Source organism: Seriola dumerili, unplaced genomic scaffold, assembly GCF_002260705.1.
Source record: "Seriola dumerili isolate Sdu_G_001 unplaced genomic scaffold, Sdu_1.0 BDQW01000149.1, whole genome shotgun sequence".
Lineage (NCBI taxonomy): Eukaryota > Metazoa > Chordata > Actinopteri > Carangiformes > Carangidae > Seriola > Seriola dumerili.
In genome coordinates, this window is record NW_019174404.1 from 144,572 (window position 1) to 164,047 (window position 19,476).

The 19,476-nt window shown below is 46.0% G+C and overlaps 1 protein-coding gene across 7 annotated transcripts in view; it reads right to left on the minus strand.

The window, feature by feature from the left end:
* Window positions 1-475: 475 nt before the first annotated feature.
* numb (NUMB, endocytic adaptor protein) overlaps window positions 476-19,476 on the minus strand; it is a 43,129-nt gene continuing 24,128 nt past the window's right edge. For 2 of the 7 annotated variants that reach the window (XM_022750517.1, XM_022750516.1), the window contains exons 2-11: window positions 18,826-18,962; window positions 13,755-13,829; window positions 7,966-7,998; window positions 7,144-7,218; window positions 6,084-6,224; window positions 5,586-5,790; window positions 5,024-5,323; window positions 4,625-4,768; window positions 3,839-3,988; window positions 476-2,754 (exon numbers count right to left, since the gene is read on the minus strand). In XM_022750517.1, coding sequence (XP_022606238.1) covers window positions 2,006-2,754; window positions 3,839-3,988; window positions 4,625-4,768; window positions 5,024-5,323; window positions 5,586-5,790; window positions 6,084-6,224; window positions 7,144-7,218; window positions 7,966-7,998; window positions 13,755-13,829; window positions 18,826-18,951 — 1,998 coding nt within the window. In that variant the 5' untranslated portion in view covers window positions 18,952-18,962 and the 3' untranslated portion in view covers window positions 476-2,005. The remainder of the gene's footprint in view (window positions 2,755-3,838; window positions 3,989-4,624; window positions 4,769-5,023; window positions 5,324-5,585; window positions 5,791-6,083; window positions 6,225-7,143; window positions 7,219-7,965; window positions 7,999-13,754; window positions 13,830-18,825; window positions 18,963-19,476) is intronic. The other 5 variants (XM_022750518.1, XM_022750520.1, XM_022750519.1 and 2 more) reach the window with 5 other exon arrangements.

Sequence of the window (19,476 nt, forward strand, 5' to 3'; positions counted from 1 at the left end):
ATACTTCCTGCATTTTACATGTTTATTCAAGTGCAAAGCAGTGACTTGTTTCACGTCAACAGATAATGATAATCTACTCATATGTTACCTTTTTACCTTGGTATCCTTTCAATACTTTTAAGGTTTAGCATTTTATGCATGCACTTGTAGTAAAGTCCAACTAAATATTCCAACGGGATGTCCTCTAATTGTTTTTTTTTTGGTTGGACAACCAGACCAAAACTCAAAGATACTCAACTGAAATCACATAAAACAGAAAAAAAAATGGAAGTTCTCATATTTAAGCTGGAACCAGTGAATGTTGGCCATTTTTGTTTGATAAATTCTGTATAAAAATACTACCTGAATATTTTCCTCTTTAGCTCCAGCTTGCACCCGCCCCGAGGAATGGCACTCAATTCTTCATCAGCGTTAAAGGATTTTATGTTCAAAACACAACAGTATTCAGGAACACACACCACTTTTTCCTCTACCACCATCAATTTATTCAATCTTTTAGCTTCAATATTTCTCCAAAGAAGTGGAATAAAGTAATGAAATAATTACAAAATGGAAAAATAGATCAGAGAATAGATCATATTCACAGGTTTGATTTAAAAAAAAAAAAAAAAAAAAAAACATGACAAGAGAAATTAGACAGTGAGAGATGAAACCGTTTTATCTCCCTGTAGTTTTCTGCTGACCGTCAGAACCACAGCAGGCTAACGGAGGTCAGGGCAGGTCAGCACGCAGCTTCTCAGCTACTGCAGCACCACAACTGACTAACCCATGTTGATCAAGGTCACCTGTGAGGTCAAATCATCTACGTTTAGTGCTTGTGCAAAATAAAAATTTAGAAATCAACTACTAAAAAAAAAAAATAATAATAATAATAATAATAATACAAGAGGTGGAGAAACAGAAGATGACACATCCTAATGTGTTAAATAAAAAACAAGATCGTTACCACGCAAAAAGAATGACAATGAAGACAGAAGGAGTAAAATGTTAAGTACTGATGTGTACTAAACTATTGAAAACTGAGCACAGGTAAGAGAGGCAACCAGTTGGGCACCACCACCATCGCTAGGTCCACATTGATTGTTGCTGCAATGATACCGTATTTACAGTGAGATGCTTCACATCCAATCAGAGGATGCAATAGACGGCAATAAAGAGATTTTTCTTCAAAAATAAAACAATAAAACACAAAGGTAAAGCAGCTGTCCCTTCACAAAATCTCTTTACATCACATTAAAAATTAGCACTGCTGTGAGCTGTGTGTACAGTATAGATTCTTTATAGATATATATATATATTTATGTATAATATATAGGGTCATTTCTTGTATACACGAACATAAACTTGTCTCATTGTAGCTAGCCTGTGCCTTTGGCAAGATTACTTACAACTCTTCTGTTAGATTCCAAAGCTATTTAAAATATACTTAATGCATAAAAATAAAGATTTTGGCATTGTCTCACTCTTCTTCTGATTGGGAAGTTATTAACGAGAACTTCTCATCTGGAAGCCGAGTTCTCTCAGTGCTGCAGTTCCTCTGCCAGGTGAGGGAGGTCTCGTCCTGTCAACAGGGGGCGCTGGGAGCTAAACGGAGCAAAAGGAGGGCAGGGGACGGGAGCAACCGCACCTGGGTGGGTGGGAGGGGGCTGACGAGGGGGCTGGATGTGGCTCAGCACAGATAATCCACGGGGTAATGACGACCTTGCGCGCCACAGCACAAACGAAAAACAATACAGACGATGCTAATGAAATGCCTGGGGAGCTGCACCCTTGTTAACAGCAACCTGTTTTGTTTTTTTTTCTCCCCTCACTGCTGTGCAGAGTTCTGCTCCCTGTTGATTCACCTGCTGCTCTCCACTGTGCCAGTTCTCTTCAGCCCCGCTGAGCTTGTCCGCTGAAACCGAGACGAGGAGAGGCAGGACGTGTCGCTCTCTTCTGTAGTCAATCGCCCACCTGCTCAAGCAAATCTTTATTGTCCAGTACGTTCTCATCTCAAGCCCAGGCTTCAGAGCTGGATCTCGAAGGTCTTGTGCAGCTCGGTGGAGAAGGGATTCGTCGGGGAGGGTGTGGTGCGCTGGCGTGAGCGGCTCTCCAAAGCTGCCCACTGGGCCTCAAAGGCATCTTCCTGCTGCTGTGGGGGCGGCTGGGAGGCTGGGGAGGATGGAGCGAGTTGGGACGGAGCTGCCCAGCTGTCTGCTCCGTTAAAGGTCACACTGCCATTGGATGGCTGGAGGTGAACAGGGTTCATGACCGCGGACTGCGGGGGTTTGATGAACGGGCTGACGCTGCCGACGGCCTGGACATCGTGCTGGGGGGTCGTAGACGCAGGGACGGGGAACGGCTGGGGTTGCGTGGCTGAGCCGAACACATTAGCCACCATCTGTGAAGGAGTGATGCCGACCACAGGCACACTGGGCTGAGGGAACGGCAGCCCGTTGGACACTGGGTAGGAGGCTGGAGCCTGAGCGTGGAAGGCAGGCTGGCGAGGGGGCAACATGGGCACGGCGGGGGGCAGAGAGGACATGAAGGGAACAGAGGGAACGGGCGCCACAGGAATCGGCACGGGGGCAGTGAACTGCTGGGTGGGGGGCGATGCCGCTGCCATGATTGGATTAGGCTGCGGAGCTCGGACAGACTTGGTGACTTCGTCTAACCACCGGTCTGCTTCTGATGGCGTGCGTTTGTGGGAGGGTATAGCTGGGGAGGATGAGGGGGGGACTACTATCACTGGAGTAGGTGATGACCAGTCACTTCCTGTTGTCAGAGAGTAAACAGAAAAGGCAAAATAAGTGATTAAACCAAACATTTAATTACTGATAAAGTTTAAAGGGATAGTTCGGGTGTTTTGACGTGGGGTTCTCATGAATACTCGGTACATTACCCACAGTGCATTCTGTGCAGTGCGCTCCCGGTTAGGAAAGCTGGCAGCTGAGTGAATCAGAAAGCGGCGTGCGCTCCGTAGGTGCGCTTGTGCGTAGGAATACGGTAGTTCAGCGGTTGAAAAATGTAGTGCCAAAGGAAAGTGCTGTTTTCACGGGAAGATAAACCGCTGAAAATATTCTACACACAACTCCACGTCAAAAAACCCGAATTATCCCTTTAAAGTTGATAAAAGTAACAAATAAGACCCACATCTACATTTTGGCCTTAAAGTGCCACCGTTAAAGGTAAAGGGATACAGGTGTAAGCAGTTCCAGTCTTCAATGTGCCCATGGATACACAGACAGCTGTCACCGGATTACTTTGATACTGAGGGAATTGTTATGTATTGTGAAGAGAAGAACTCCAGAACTTGGTTCATGTGACGGACATCAGAGGTGTGGATATCCTTGGAAAGCATAAGTTACTCTGTGTCTAAAAATAGAGTCTGTGATGAGATTTGACTGAGTTACGACTCTGGGGAGGAGAACTATTTTTCTTGCAAATTGCAGCAATCTGTCACTAAGGGTTTTAAAGTACTTAAATTTCCTCAGTGAGCTTTATGTCACTGCCACCAATGCTGCTCGAGTGCTGACTGTGTTGATAAGCGGGACAAATCAGAAGGTCAAACTACAATGATTAACAACCTGTTGTTCAGAACAGCAGCGTGCACCTGCCTCATGCACAACAGTGTCTCCCTCACAGTGTGAAAACCTCCACTTTAAGTGATTCTGACTCTGAATCATTAAAAAGTTTAATGCACAATGACAGCAAACATGTCTGCTGGGACCAGCGGCTCCTTGACATTCAGCCCTTGTATCCCCGTGTCCACCGTGATAACAGGAACTTTATCCTTTGCAACAACTCCAAACGAAGAACCGTTGTATTGCAACTTTAACCTTCCTGAGGAGCCGCTTACCTGGCTGTGCTGAGGCCGGGGCCCCTGCTGGGGTCTTAGCCCAGGGGTTAGTTTCTCGAGCAGGCAGAGCAGGGGCCAGAACTGGGGGGTTAGCAGTAGCAACAGCAGCAGCGGCAACGGCAACGGAGAAGGCGGGAGCTGTGCCGTTCACTACAGCAGATAAAAGACAGATGCTAGTACAAAGCAAGCCGGCGCGTCGGCTGTGACGGGCCGATCCTTCGTTAGACATGCACAATGTTACCGTGCGGTTAATTAGCAGTCTTTTACAAGTGTTAATCACACGTGTGAGATAAATGTTATGAACTCAGTTAGGACAAAATGTGAGCAGGCGATATAATCAGCAAGTCACTGGAAGTCTACTCATTTTCTACGGCGCCGAAACAGAAACAGAAATTCAGCCAAAATGTGGGCAATGAATGAGACTGGTGCCCAGAAGAACTGGCCACAGATAACAACCAGTCTATTAGTGTGCGCTTCCTCGTTTCCCTAATGAATGTAGTAGTTTTGCTTGTCGGGCGCAAAATGGCCGATAAGTTGATCACACACATTAAGACTTTTATTTAAGTAACTACAAGAAGCTAAAACAATTGTTGCTGCATAATAAGCAGCTGGCGCAGTGAACTAATCTATTGCGACGGAGCGGCAGTAATGTGTAATTTCTCTACTTAAATATCTTCACTACACAAATTCAATCAGAGCGTCTCATGCTTCACAGAGCTGGCCGATCAGGTGAGTTGTCATGGTGACACGTGTTAGATATTAAAGGTTTATTAGAGGAGGTTTTACCTGGTGCTACAGGAGACTGTGGGGATGAAGCCGGCTTGGGCATTGGTGCCGAGGAGAAGGGGTCCTCCGGGGGGCCACTGAATGCTGTTGTGATCTGGGTACACAACGAACTGATGCTGTCACCTTCGCCTTCTACCTCAGGTACTATAGGAGGACAAAACAGAGGCAAACGTCACTAGAATACATCAAATAAAGGACATCACTCCATTAGAAGATAGAAAGTAATTTTGTTCTGGGAATGTGTTCACGTTGGATTAGTCACTAATCCACATTATTTCAAACGGAGACGGAAAATTAGACATTTTATTCTGTTGTTCTCTGCATCGTTCCAAATGATCCTAACAGACTGTACTTGAAGGTTATCAGCTGAGTGGAGCAACGAAGGAGCTGGGGACCCACCTGTGTTTTTCATGGGGAAGTCGGACTTGCGCTGCATGGTGGAGGGCAGCTCGTTCATGCGCAGCGACAGCTGTCGTTTGAAGGGAGACGTCTTCTGACTGAGGGCCGGGAAGCCCCTGAAGGAGCCCTGCCTGGCAAGAGCCTCGGCCGGCGCGTGTCTGCGGGGGATCGCCTGAGGTCCCAGGGCGGCCACAGAGAGGGGCGGGGAGGACGAGGGGGATGGTGAACCTCCTGTCTGGTGTGCTGAGGAGTTTGTCACACTGGTGGCTGAATTCCCAGCAACCTTCACATCTGTCTCTGCTGTTAGAGAAGGGGAAAGAAAATCCAATAAAAGGATTCTTGCCATACTTTTTTTAGTTGAATTTCACAGTGCTGTGTGTCTATGTTTATTGGTAGGTGTTGTTTGGCCGTTCCTCAAATAGCAGACTTCTATTTTCTCCTCCACAGAAGCCAAACAAATGCAGCAACAACATCAGCTGGAGGTGGGAGTATTATATAAAAGACCTTGGTCGAACTGGCCGACCCTTTTCCCAGGTCAGGGAGCGACACGACAAACACAAACCTTTTTTAGCATCCTGTAGCTGCCTCATGACTTCCTCCCGCTCTGCCGCCTCTGTTGCCGTAGTAACACGAAATGAGCCCTCACGGGTGAAAGTGGTTCTGTTGGCGTCAAAGGTCGCCGTGACCCCACACTCCTTCTCCCGCTTCTGTTTTCGTTCCAGACAGGCGGCGAAGGCGCAGCCCACAGCGTGACTGAGTCGCTCTCCCTGGAACAGAGACGATGAAGATAACATTTCTTTAAGGTCTGCTGGGGTGCGGTGTTTTCTCCTGTGTTCATTCAGCAGTGGTGTCCCACCTTCACTGAGCACCCAGGTGTGAAATGAATATCGTGGCCTAATGTACATGAGCTCACAGCAGAGTCTTAATGGAAAGTAATAATCAATTACAACCAATATCAATCAGAAGATTGGTGTAGTAGAACATGTAACAATAGTATGGTAAAAGTCTTGATGGAAATGTACAGCTTGTGCTCATGCAACACGTTTGAGTGACTTCTCACTGAGTCTTTGATGGCCATAAAACAATGGCAGATCCAGCGTCGCGTGGTGCCGTCCCTGCAGATGTAGGAGAACGCCCTCTCAAAGTTCCGGTCCGGAGCGCAGAACGACACCTTCTCTATTGTCTGGTCCAGGATCAGGTCCTGCAGAGAGAGAGAGAGAGAGAGAGAGAGAAAGAGAAAGAGAGAGAGAGAGAGAGAGAGAGAGAGAGAGAGAGAGAGAGAGAGAGAGAGAGAGAGAGAGAGAAGCAGCCATCACGCTCATTGGTCACAAGCGTGAAGATTCGGTTAGGGGGGGGGGGGGTCAGGGTTGAGTGATTCTCACTCGAGTCAGTTCAAAATGTGGGATAAATGATTGCGCAGTGAACAGTGCTTCAGAGAGAAGGGTGCTCGAATAAGTCTGAACTACTATCGGCTCAGGAGGCAGCAGTCTGCACCCTGACCCTCACGTAATGAGCAACACTGAGAAGATAACAACACACAGGAGCCTGGACTACTTCACAGTATCTTTCAGTAATTCCTCTAATTCTAACATTTTCTGTTAATAAAATAGTGTTTGAAACTGTTTTCCTGGCTTGGCAGAGCTTGGCATCCCTGTCGGCAAAGTTAACTGAGTGTTAGTAATAAATACCAAGACATTTAATAACATAACATAAATATCTGTGTAGATTAAAACATAAAAAGAAAGGAGAGAGAGACAGAACGGTCCCTTCTTCCTCCTGTGACTTGTTCTTGTGGTTGCAGCCTCACAGAAACCATGAAGCCAGGTGTCTGAGGTCAATGTTTGATGCAGTACCAAAGCTTTCCAGCAGGTGTCAATGTAATCTTAAATGCGATACTGTTTGCTCAGCTCATATCTTCTCCTGCAGGTGCACTGAGCACATATTTCTACAGAGGGCCTTGTGGAGGTCACTGGACCAGGCGTGCAGCAGCTTCACAACCGTTATTTACTGCTGCGGCTCGGCAGCTTCCATCTTTAAAGCTGCTAAAGCCTCGTGCGCTTCCTCTGGCACCTCTTTCTTTTTAATCACTCCTATGATAGAGGACTGAAGGGAGTCATTACCTTTGTTTTGTCGTCTACAACACGAAGACCATCTGCCGACACCCACAACACAGCCCGCACCGGCTTCTTCCCAGCCTGCAAACACACACACAACAGGGACAGGAACGAGTTAAGAAACAAAGAGACCTTTCCAGTCTTTCCAAATCCCCCAAGATTACCTCCCTTTGTACCAATCCTCGGTACCTATTCAACACACACACAAAGCACACCTGTAAATAAAGAGAAAGCACCAGGTAAGAGACAAAAAGAAGACACAAGTCAGGAGTCGTTTTCTCTGAGTGCTGTGTCATTCACTAGTACCCGAAATGTAATAAAAGAAACAGGATGATTGGTATGAGGTTTGGTGCACAGACGCAGTCGACAGCGGTGGCCCCCCATTGGTTAGAACAACAACAATAAAATATCTGTGCACAAAAAGGAAACGTTCATTCACACAAGCTGTTCATTGTTCCATTCGTGGTTCATGGAAGAAGGGCTGAGGGGAGAGAAGGCACGCCTGTTAACACAAAACCACACACACACACACACACACAAAAACACAAAAAAGTGCCCCACCCCAGCTTAAACCACCCCACCTGCTCACAGACACATGCATCATTGTGTTTGTCTCTCTCCAGACAGTGTTCTCCCCTGTGTATGAGTGTGTGTGTATGAGTGAGTGTGTGTGTGTGTGTGTGTGTCTCTTCCAGCCTTCAGACACAATCAAAGGGTGAAGTGATATGTGAGAGGAGGAAAAAAAATTAATATAAATAAATAAATAAATAAATAAATGAAGCTAATAATAAAGAGGAACACACTCGGACACACAAAGCAATAACTTACTTTTGCAAAGAATCCTTTGAAGAATTTCCTGTCCTGGAGGGTGGGTGAGAGGGGTGGAGGAGACGGAGGGAGGAACAAGGCATGAAAATGTTACCTAGGAAGTCTAAGGATTGTCTGGAGCCTACGGGAAGGGATTTGATTTGGTTTTCTTTTTTTTTTTTGGGGGGGGGGGAAAGGGAAACTAGGTTATGAGTGGGTGGGTGAATGGGTGAGTGGGTGAGTGAGTGAGTGAGTGAGTGAGGCAAGGGATCAGGTAGCTCCAACGTGATGTTTAAATGGGTGATACTGTGGTTGTTACTGTTTGACGATGATCGCTGTTAGTACTACGACACCGGAAGCCTGTGAACCACGTTACTGCAGGAAACGACACCTCTAAGTTCTTTTCTGTGACGGAAATAAACAGCAACAACCCGGTAAACAAGACCAACGGCTGAGACGGCACACCCGGCTGCCCTGGACAGAGGAGATAAAGATGGCAGACCTTCAGGTGCGCGTCTGTGGAGGGGATAATCCCAAATCCCCGTTTTTATTCCTTCTCTCTCTGATTCCTAGACCGAGACGTGGTCCTCGTGTTCAGCAGACAGAAACAGATTTCCCACAGACGGCCGTTTGACCTCTGAGTCGAGCCTGTGACTGTTCACCAGTCAGCCGGAGTCAGGGGTCAAGTTTAGGCCGCCACAACCACATGAAGACACCGCAGCCAGACCCCGGCCCAGCCTAGTTTTTAATCCTCCCCTTCTTCCCCCTGCTCCCCGAGAGCTCCTCTCCTCCACCATAAGCTGCGAAAAGGAGTGCCACTCTGCTCCTGTTACACAGCCACGGTGGAGACAGCTCTCCAAGCTCCATGTTAATGCATGATTTAACGTGTTAACCAGCACTGGAGATTCATTTGGAATGAGCTAAGCGTTTGTTAGTGTGTGTGTGGGTGCGTTTCTGAGAACCACACAGACATGCAGATGATGGCAGAGCCTGCACAGCTAGTGTTAGTAAGCGTGGTGGTTAGAGTCGACAGGGTTAAGAGAGTTAGAATGGGAGGGCAGTGTGGGGGGAGGGGGGATTTGGAGGCATTTCTCTGCAATAAAAAACCTGCTTAAAAAGACAAAACAATGTATAACACCAACAAAAAGGTAATACAATATTCAGGTATTCAATGTGTGAACTGTGATGAAACTACAGAGGGGAAAAAAGCTTTCTGTGCAGAGAGTAAAGCTGAGTTGTGAAAGATCAGGGTGAAGCCAACAAGGCAAACATGAAACAACTGAGGCGGGAAACGCACTCTGTGGCCGACGAGCTTCGCTTCTGAGCTGATAAAAATCTTTAGCTGTTCACACTTGACCTGTTTTTAGCAGACAACTTTACCGCTGATATGCAAGCCCTTCAACTGATGCTAACAATCTGTGTCTCTGCCCCCAAGAACAACAATAACCACCAGCAGGATGCGCAACAAGGACTCACACATCTCGTGAAACAGCTGCGACAGGCCTACTCTGTGCTCCTTGCTACAAACATGACAGACACCTCCTCTCCAAGACAGTCTGTACCTCATCCTGTTACTTTACTTGACATGTTGTTAAAGAAGCTGAGAGCGTCGGGAGGGCGGTGTGTGATCCCTTACAGCAAGTGTATTTATTTGAGTTGTAGCTCGGGACGTGACCGGAGAATTCCCTCAGAGCAGAAGCGGCTCGGGGCTGAGGGGAGATTTCGTTTTGTAGTTTCCCACATTTGGTATTTACTCAGGAAATATCTGTAGTTGGGGTGGAAAGGCATCCGAGACAACTTTTCATACCATGTGACGCTCAAAGTCTTTATTGAAACCACAGGCTTACACACACACTGTCTGACGGACATGGATACACTGTCAATGATGTACCCTCAGGCTACTGGCTGTTGATGTACAAATACAATTGAAATTCTTTCAGCGTGTCAGCGTCTCTCGGTGGCGTGCCCCACCCAGTCTACACAGAGGAAACACTCCTGGTCACCGCGGAAACATTCCCCAATTGCTAGAACAACACAGAATACACCTCCAACCCTTGGCCGCTGGCCAACAGCAGCAGCAGGAAGTGACATCATGATGACAGCACAAAAAGGGCAGCTTGGAGGTTGATGGTGCCGCAATGCAGCCTCCTCCTCCTCCTCCTCCTCCTCCTCCTCCTCCCCTCTGAGTCACAGGTTGCAGAGCTGCGAGAAAACTCTCATTAATGTCCCAAAGGCTGCTGGGAAAAACAATGGAGTCGGCTCAGAGCTGTCGCTGTCACACACAAACACACACTGACTGACGAGCTAGACCGCCAACACGCACCCTCCAGCTCAGGGCACAAACGTGGGGAACGCTGACCACATTCGCTTCCATGTTTTTCCGACTTGTGCGTCTCACAGCATCAGCTCACCGATGCTCTTCATCTCTCTCGCCCGTCCCAAGACCTTAAGTGCTGATGCTGCCAGATAATGTCGGTGTTGTGGCTGCTGTCTGGCTGCAGTCAGCTGATGTTCAGGAAACAGCTTCCTCTCAGCAGCTCACATCAAATATTAAGAGCCTACAGGTGTGGGCCCGGTGCCTCACCGATTCACTTATCAGTTCCTGGAAAAAGTTTTCTGCTGAGTAATATTTACTCACATTCTCTCAACTGGTGGGGACTGTATTTGTTGCTTGGCAACAGTTAGTCAGTGAGGGGGAACTGGGACCAATCAGGGCCTTTGCTAGTTGTTTAAAGGAGGGGGGGCCTGGTCGGGTCCTGATGATCTAGATCTGACATCATGATCTGATAACTGACATCAGGGAGTTTCATACTGTTGCAAATAACTTCTGCACCACCACCCTACCATTTTCCCATAAACCACCATTATAAGAATTTATAAATGGTTTATAATTAGGTGAATTAATTCAGTTAACACTTATAACACTCATAAATAAACAAGTTATAAAACAGTTTTAATACACGGTTGAAGACTCACTATTTGGCAAGTTGAGTAATGAGTACTGAGTTACTAGCATTTATAACTGGTAAATGGAGCCTTATAGTAACTCATTAATAAATGATGATGCGTTTTAACACTTTACAATAAGACTGAATATTACCAGTTATAAATAATAGTAACTCATTTGTGAGGTTAATGAGCAGTAAGCATTAACTTGATCTTGCCAAATAGTGAGCCTGCATTGATGTATGAAAACTGTGTTTTAACTTCATGATTTATAAAGTGTTAACAACCAAATTAATGACCCAATTATAGATATTCATAAATCCCTGATGAGGCTCGTATGATTGTAAAGAGGTGCCAAGAAAAGACGTGAGTAAAACTGACCTCAGGTCAGGGTTGACCCCTGAACGTCAATGATACGAACCATCAGTCAGAAACCTCATTTTGTCAGATTTATTCTCTTTAAGCAGGTCATTGTAGACAGAGTGACGCAGCCCATTAAGTAAACAATCCATCTTGTCTGAAAATCACTTAACTACAAAACTAACTGTAACAGAGTCAGAATTAGAGCAATGGAAATGAAGCGCAGAGCGACGCAGTGCAGCACGACTCCTCCTGTCGCTCCGCTGCTCTCGGCTCCGGCGCTGAATCTTAGCGAATATTAATATTCCTGTTATGAATCTTTAAATAGTGAAGATTTAGTATTTGTAAAACTTTCCCAAATCCTAGAAGTGCTATTAATCCAGTGTGACGGCATCTCATGTATGGGAGGTGTGTGGGATGAGGCAGCAGACAACAAGGAGACACACCTGGAGGAGGAAAAAAAAAATCTACTGTGTGCGAGTTCCTTTCACTGGGATGAATGGATACCGTCTTACAGCACGCAGTTCCCAAACAACCGTGATTGTATTCTGGCATTTCCTGTAAAACGAGCCGCTTCGGGCGCACAGGTAAAAACTGCAACGTCAATGCCAGAACTCAACTGGATGATGGAGGCCGCTTCGAAGGAAAGAGCAGAGGTGGAACATGAAATGATGCCAGCCTGACTCATATTTAAAAAAAAAACAAAAAGCATTAATTTCCCATCACTGCTTATAAATGCAGATCATTAAAGTCATGCCTGTGCTGGCTTACAGATAAGGTCTGTGGAAAGCGAGGAAGCGAGGGAGCAGAGGAGGAAATGTCATTAGGTTGAAGGAGGGTCAGAGAGTCGCGGCCTGCGGGAGGACGGGAGGCGGGAGCCCCCGCCGCTCGCTTGGCTCCATTTTGTCCACCTTGTTAAAATGACTGTAACTCAATAAGATCTCACAGCCTCGGGCTCTGTGTACACCATGTGACCTCATCAAGCACCAGCGTGTATGTGCTCCCGTGCGTGTGTTTGTGTGTTCACTATAAGAGCATTATGTCTATGCTCACATACAGTTTGTGTGTGTTAACGTCTTCCAGTGTGCGTTTCTGTTTGAACAAATGATTTGCCTGTGTGTCCTATCTGAGTGTGTGTGTGTGTGTGTGTGTGTGTGTGTGTGTGTGTGTGTGTGTGTGTGTGTGTGTGTGTGTGTGTGTGTGTGTGTGTGTGTGTGTGTGTGTGTGTGTTACAAATGTGTGTCATACCAGTGTATGAGGTTGCGAAACTGCGTTTAAATTCACACATATGCACGCCGCTACAAGTGTCTACAAGTGTGTTCATGCCTGTGACCACATATAAGCACTGTATGAAAAAGCACAAGCTGTATGAGCATGCGTGTGTGTGTGTGTGTGTGTGTGTGTGTGTGTGTGTGTGTGTCATTTTCACACAAGTGAACCTCATACTGGTGTGTGTTTTTGTATTTGCATCATGTAAACTCCTGTTTTATTATATTGTTCTATTTTAACTGATATAAAAGCTGAAGGGTTTTACTGTCCATTAAATTGCTCTCATAAAATATGAGATTACTCTGGGGCATGTTCTTCAGTATAATCATACCAACAAACAGCTTCCAGCAGCTCAAGTAGTCTTCAGCTGCTCGCTGAGTAGAACATGTGATGCAACTAAAAAGGTCCTTAGCACAATTTTTATGAAGCAAGAAGAATGAGTATCGATAACAGGAGAAACAGGGTGTGAATTCTCATTTAGTCCGACTCATCTTCAATTGAAACTGAAAGCTTATCACAGACACTTCAAGCAGGAGTTCTGTAATTTTTCTTGGCACAGAATTCAAATTTTTGTCATGAGACATGAAGAGCTGCTGAACGGGCTCTAATCACACAGAGAGACAGACCCCAGACGCAGAACCTGTCGACTCAGGTTTGGCCTCGACTTCAGAGAATCACACTCATTTACCCACAGGACTTTATAACCCGGGTGGGGCCCTGGCAAACAACTGACAACATGGAAAAGCAATTGCTCCACAGTTTCCCCCACTTCCCCTCCCCTGCTTCCCAAACTGGAATTTGTTCTTTTTGCGCAACTCCGGCGGAATCTGCCGCGGCAGGAAGTCCACGGCCGGCCTATCTGCTCCGGCCGGGAGAGGAAGAGACGTTCAGAGCAGACCTCGACACCCCGAGAGGTTGTCTGAAGGTCAGGCCGGGTGGAGACCCTCACATGGTAACAATCAGCCGCACATAACCAGGGCTTCGTGTACAGAGGTAAACTAGGCGGGAATGAACAGTGATGAAACGGTGAGAAGAACAAACCTGCATTCTGACAGAAGAAGGAGGTCTGTCATGAAATAGATGTTAGAAAATGTGAGCAGGAGGCTGGTATCACAGAGGAGGAAATTAATGGAGGAAAAGATAAGAGAAAGAGCAGATAAGAAGGAAGTAGGATATCTGGTAGTCTGGCGGCCTTGTTCCTGGAAGTACAGAGGGGTTTTTCTAGTGAAACCTACCGTCTTCAGCCGCTTCACTGCATCCTCGCAGATGTGCATCCCCCTGGACTCCTCCACCTCCACGTGTCCCAGGTACTGCAGGGTAGAGAGAGAGAGAGAGAGAGAGAGAGAGAGAGTGAGTAATGCTGTGACAAACCTTTCCTGTGAAGTTTAAGTAACGCTACAATAACAAATAGTCTAATACCCCCTGGTACACGGGCACTGATGATTTATACACTTGATTAATTAATTAACATTTGGAGGTCAATTGCTGTTCAACTCCCTAAATTTGTCTATGGAGAAAACACTGAGCACAAAACACAAAAGAGGTGCAAATAGAAGCTGCTGTTTGGTCACACACTCATCACGGCCGACACGCAGCGGCTCCTGTGTGTTGGTGTGGACTTGGAGAACTTGAACCTGGAGCAGGTATTTTGTAGGATCAGGGCGTATAAGGATCGGGGGAAGGTAACGCCGTCAGCCGCAGGAAGGTTTCAAAACTTTCCAGCAATTGTTTGATCTCCGCAGAATGAAACGTTCATCGGTTCATCACACACCAATGTATTATTTCAGGACCACCCACAGGATATTATAATGACGTGCGCTGCCTCATCTCGAATAAAGACTGCCTCTACTGACACTTGTCATATAAAGAACAACTTTATTATTAGACCAGTGTGTTTCAGCTTGTGGCCTTCATCAGGGTCATCCCCGACCTGAAGGCCACAAGCTGATGGTTTCATAATTAAGTTGGTTTTTTTATACTACAACTCAGGGCTGCAGCTAACAAACATTTTTATTAGATCATTTATAATTTTCTTCATTATTCAATTAATCGTTTTGAAAGTAGAAAATAGTGAAAAATGGCTTATTAATTTCCCACAGCCCAGGTTAATGTCTTCACATGTCTTGTTTTCTTTTCATATTCAAAAGCATTAAATCTTCACATTTGAGAAGTTGGATCCTGCATATTTTAAATGTCTTTTTTTAAAAATGACTCAACATTATTTCTGTATCAAAACAGCTGCAGATTCTTTTTCTGTCAATCAACTCAACAGTTAATCGACTTATCATCTCTTCAGGCTATTTTCCCTCCCCCAAGCGTTAGTCACAGTCTAATATCAACCTTCAGGGAAAAGGAGCAGAGGCATTACATCACCACATGTCACGTATTTAATGACCGAGGTCATTGTGAAAAACAACAAAAAAAAACACAGTTTAGCAACTAATTAATCAAACGCAACATTTATCAGCTGCAGCTCAGGAATCTGCAGCGATGACTGATAACACCGTATTTTTACTCACATTACCAGTTTCCTGAGGGAATGCCTGAGCTCCAAACACATCACAACCTATATCAGGAGTTATGCTGAAATCCTGTGTGAGTAAGTTTAACTGCAACTGAATGAACGGAAAAAGCTGCCTCCTCCCTGCAGCTCCTCCCTCCCTCCCTCCCGACCTGAAGCAGCATCGCACCCTGCTGTGTGTCACTCCAGACTCAACCCTGACCGCCCCAGAAGCCATTGTGCACGCAGGGCCGGAGAGGAAGTCCTTACCCTTTCCTTATAGATACACGCAGAGCGAGTGACGCTGGCCGCCGCTGCCGCCCCCCCGCCTCCTGCCTGTCACCCCCACCCTGTGGCCCGGCTATTTTTAAGAGTGTGACGCCACAACTGTGAGTCATACTGTGGGCGTATTAGAATACACGTGTGTGTATATGGTTACACATGTAAACACGGGGAGATGTGCAGCACAGAGATGCACGCGTGTTTAAAGAGGCAGCTGATGCGAGGAGGCAGCTGTGGGTAGTGAGGACAATGGAAAGCAGCGGCGCCACTAACAGCGGACGTGCCGGGAGACGTGGCTGAGGTGAGATGAGTAAACCCAGGGGAGGCTTGAAATGTCACAACAGATGCTTTATTGTGGCGTCTTACTCCGTCCTGTTAATAACTCGCCGGCAGCAACAATGTGGAGGCCGAAACATTCGCATTTAATGCATGCGCTGAACCAAAGCAACTTTAAAAAGAAAGAATTAATTAATATCTCCAGAACAGCGTGTTGCACATGTGGGGGGGTGATTTGGTTTGTTTGTGGGACGACCTCAGGATTAGTTCCACTCGGCACTAATCCTACAGTGGGCTCGGATTAGATGCAGTTTATTTATCATGATATTTCTATTGAGATGCTGCAACCACAGTTTTGGTGTCTGCTGAGGAACGACTTAAGATGAAATATTTTATTTTCATTTTTAAGTCCATGGGGCTGATTTTCCAGGTGCAAAGGGCCAGCAGAGTTAATATAACAAATACAGACAGTGCGACACTGGGGTGCCTTTAAATTCACATTTTGTAAACATTTGAGGAGTGCAGGGGTCAAGACAGTTAATCAGAACGGACCTGCACTGTGTGAATATTCAGGTTTTATCTTAGGCTACGTCCACACCACTATGTTTTCCTTTTCAAACAAAAACTATCTCTGTCCAGACTATCACACCTGAAAACACACCGCGAACACTGGGCATGTGCGAGCTGGTGTAAACAGGAAGCAGACTGTCTACTCTGCAAAAAACTTTTTAAAAAACACTACGATCGAGGAACAGAAAAGACAGCTACAGTGTTAAAATACAGAATTTAACTCCTCAACAGCTGCGAGCAAAGACAAGAAGGTCAGCAACACTTGTAATGCATTATCATGTTGTAGTCACCACTGGTAGTCGAGGCTGATGAGAGCCAATCAGGAGCGACCGTGGGTGTCAGTTTCTGTCCGTCCAGACTACAACACAACCCCCGGAGTTTTCAAACTAAAAGGGCGTCAGCAGCGTTTCCAAAAGTCTCTGTTTTCACAGCTCTAAAACTGCGAAGGTGAAAACGTAAAGTAGTTTCAGAGTCGTGTCAGATTCAATAGAAAGGTGTGAGCAGCTTCACAAACTGCAGAAAACAAGCTCACACAAAAACACACACAATTCATCTTTATACAAATAACTCTACATAATTTAATTTTTTACCAAGGACATAAAGGCACGTTTCCTTCTCATCCGTTTTCGGTTGGTAAGCAACACACACAAGCAATTTCATCTAATCTCACATCCACCTCCAGCCTCCAGCAGTCTCATAAGGCTGACATTTCCATACAAAAAAGCAAGTCTACATTTTTATGCCTTTGACAATCACCTTGAATCATGAATAATTGTCTGTCTAGGCGATTTCTGCCTGAAAACAACAGACACACACACATTCAAATGTGCACGTGAATAAAACACAAATGCTGCTTAATTTGACGTGCCAATAACAGGCTGTGCAGTCAGAGCTAAAATGTGATAATCAGTGGAGAGCTGGGCTGATGCTAGGTTTGTTAAAGATGCTATTATAAAAAGGGGGGGGGCGGGGGCACAACATATCAAACATCAGCACCAGCCCAGATCCTCCTCTTCTCCTTCCAACACCACTTTGAAACACACTCCTCCCACTCTGTGGTGCAGCAGTCAGTGGTAATTTCACTGCACCTATTCCAACCCACTCACAACTGGGCTCCTCCGAGGCACCTAGAGCAGGAGACAGGGAGGAGGGAGGAGGGAGACTGAGGAGTAGCATGGTAGGTTGCACTGGCACAGTGAAAGCCAGTGCAGAGGGGGGAGAAAAAAAAAAAATGCCGGTGGAGAAGTGTGTGTGGCTGCAGAAGTAATTTGGAAGAATCTAAACAATCAAAGATTAGTTGTTTTGTACTTGTCCACTGTGGATGAGAGATTCTGAAATTGAATCACTACTTTAGCAGTTTACCATGAGACCTTCAGAGTGGCGCAAGATCCTGCAACAATATTAAGTTACTCGAGTTTAAAACATGACTACAACTGACTGGTTACAGTTACAGAGCCTCATTCTGCTTTGTTGTTTTGTTGCTTTATGCAGGAGATGCAGAGCGTTTACAAAGGAAAGAACGACTTGTAAAGATCTTTTTAAAGACGAAGATCAGAACCAACATGCACACTTGAAAATTAAAACTAAATGTGAGAACACTTACTTTATCTACGCCTTTAAAGAAGTGTGAAGAAAGAGCGGCTAATAGACAAACCTAGTTTCGAGCACAGTGATGGGTGAATTTATAGGTCGCAGGTGGGGGAGGGGAAGGTATCACACACGGCCTGAAATGCATGTGAGATTTGAAACCATCGACCGACCTACACACACTAACACACACACACACACACACACACACACACACACACACACACACACACCCTTTCCACCACAAGTTTCTATCTGTTCAACTTACAACAGAAATCTCACCATAGTGAGAAACATTACTTTCACACCACTGTCACTTCCACCTCCCTCCGCCCTCTAACGGTATTTTCAATTCCTATTTCTTGCTGAAATGATATAAGACTGGTGACAACAAACCATAACCTGTGCACGTGCTAACCCCCGTCCTTTGACCAGCCACAGAGTCAGAGTCTGTCCTGAGAAAAACGCTCTCTTTCTGAAATTCCTTCAATTCCCATTTAACACGGGTGAGGTGAACACTTGGACCTGTGTGATGAGAGGAAGTGTACCATTGCGCTTCTGTTTGCAAAAGTGGAAGGTTTTGTTGCCACAATACGGCGAACTCTCCACTTCATCAACTGCAGCACTGCAGGTCCGGTCCGTTTCTGAGACACTGCAGACTGCACTGTGCCGTGTGACCTCACTGTTTCACTGCCCCTCAGTTATTTGTCAGGTACAATGGGACATTTTTTGATAATTCAAGTGGTTCTGTAAACTCCAGAAATCAATTGTGCACACACATCCCACAGGTTTGGAAGGCTACAGCAGATAATCTTGCAACCTAGATAAAAGCTGTGCTCACACTCTCTGAATGCTTATGATTAATCACAAGCGGCGCCCTTGGGGAGTCGGGCGACGTGCGCGTTTTCTCAGAAGTATGAGTGTGCCACGGTAAGGTCAGCACTCCACTCTGTGAGTTTGTGAAATGTATGTGTGAGATTTTGTGCATGCAGGTGTGTTTATGTGTGAGGGAAGGGGCAGGGAGTGGGGGCTGCTGCTGCTGCTGGTGGTGGTGGTGGTGGTGGTGGTGGTGGTTGTGGTGGGGGGGTCACCTTGACTGCAAAGCTGCATTTGCCGCTGCGGACCGCCTCCTCGTCTGTCTGCCACTGGTGCGGCCGACTGGACTCCGGCACGTAGACGTCTTTCTTCCGGCGGAAGCTCTGCCGTAGCTTATTCATCGCTGAGCTCCCTGTGAGCGGAGAGAGACACTTTGTTAAACACAGAGAGAAATCTGGGCAGTCAGCTGCAGCGACACATAAACTGGAGAAACACAGAAAACAGGCCAACAATTACAAAACAACTGTAAAGCATATTCAGTCTGGGAAATGTACCAGTGCACGTGCAGTCAATAGTGTATGTCAGCACAGAAATTAGTCAACTTCCTGTGTGTGATAATGGATAAGAAGCTGGTGATTGTGCAGCGCTAGACAGCTTCTTTCATCCGTCCTGTTTAGAGCCTGTAAATAGGAATTCTTTAAAACAGAAACACAGGAATCTGTTGTCTCTCACAAGGAGGAACAAAAGAGCCTGATCCTGAGTCACTGTGGTGTTGGGAGTCAAGGCAGCACACTGAGGGGAAGTCTGCAGCACTGACAGACTTTAACTGCTCGTTGCATCAGGGACATCCTTTCACAGCAAATTGCAATCCAGATAATTTAACTTTCCACATTTTTAATTTTCCAACATATTCAATTAATATCTGT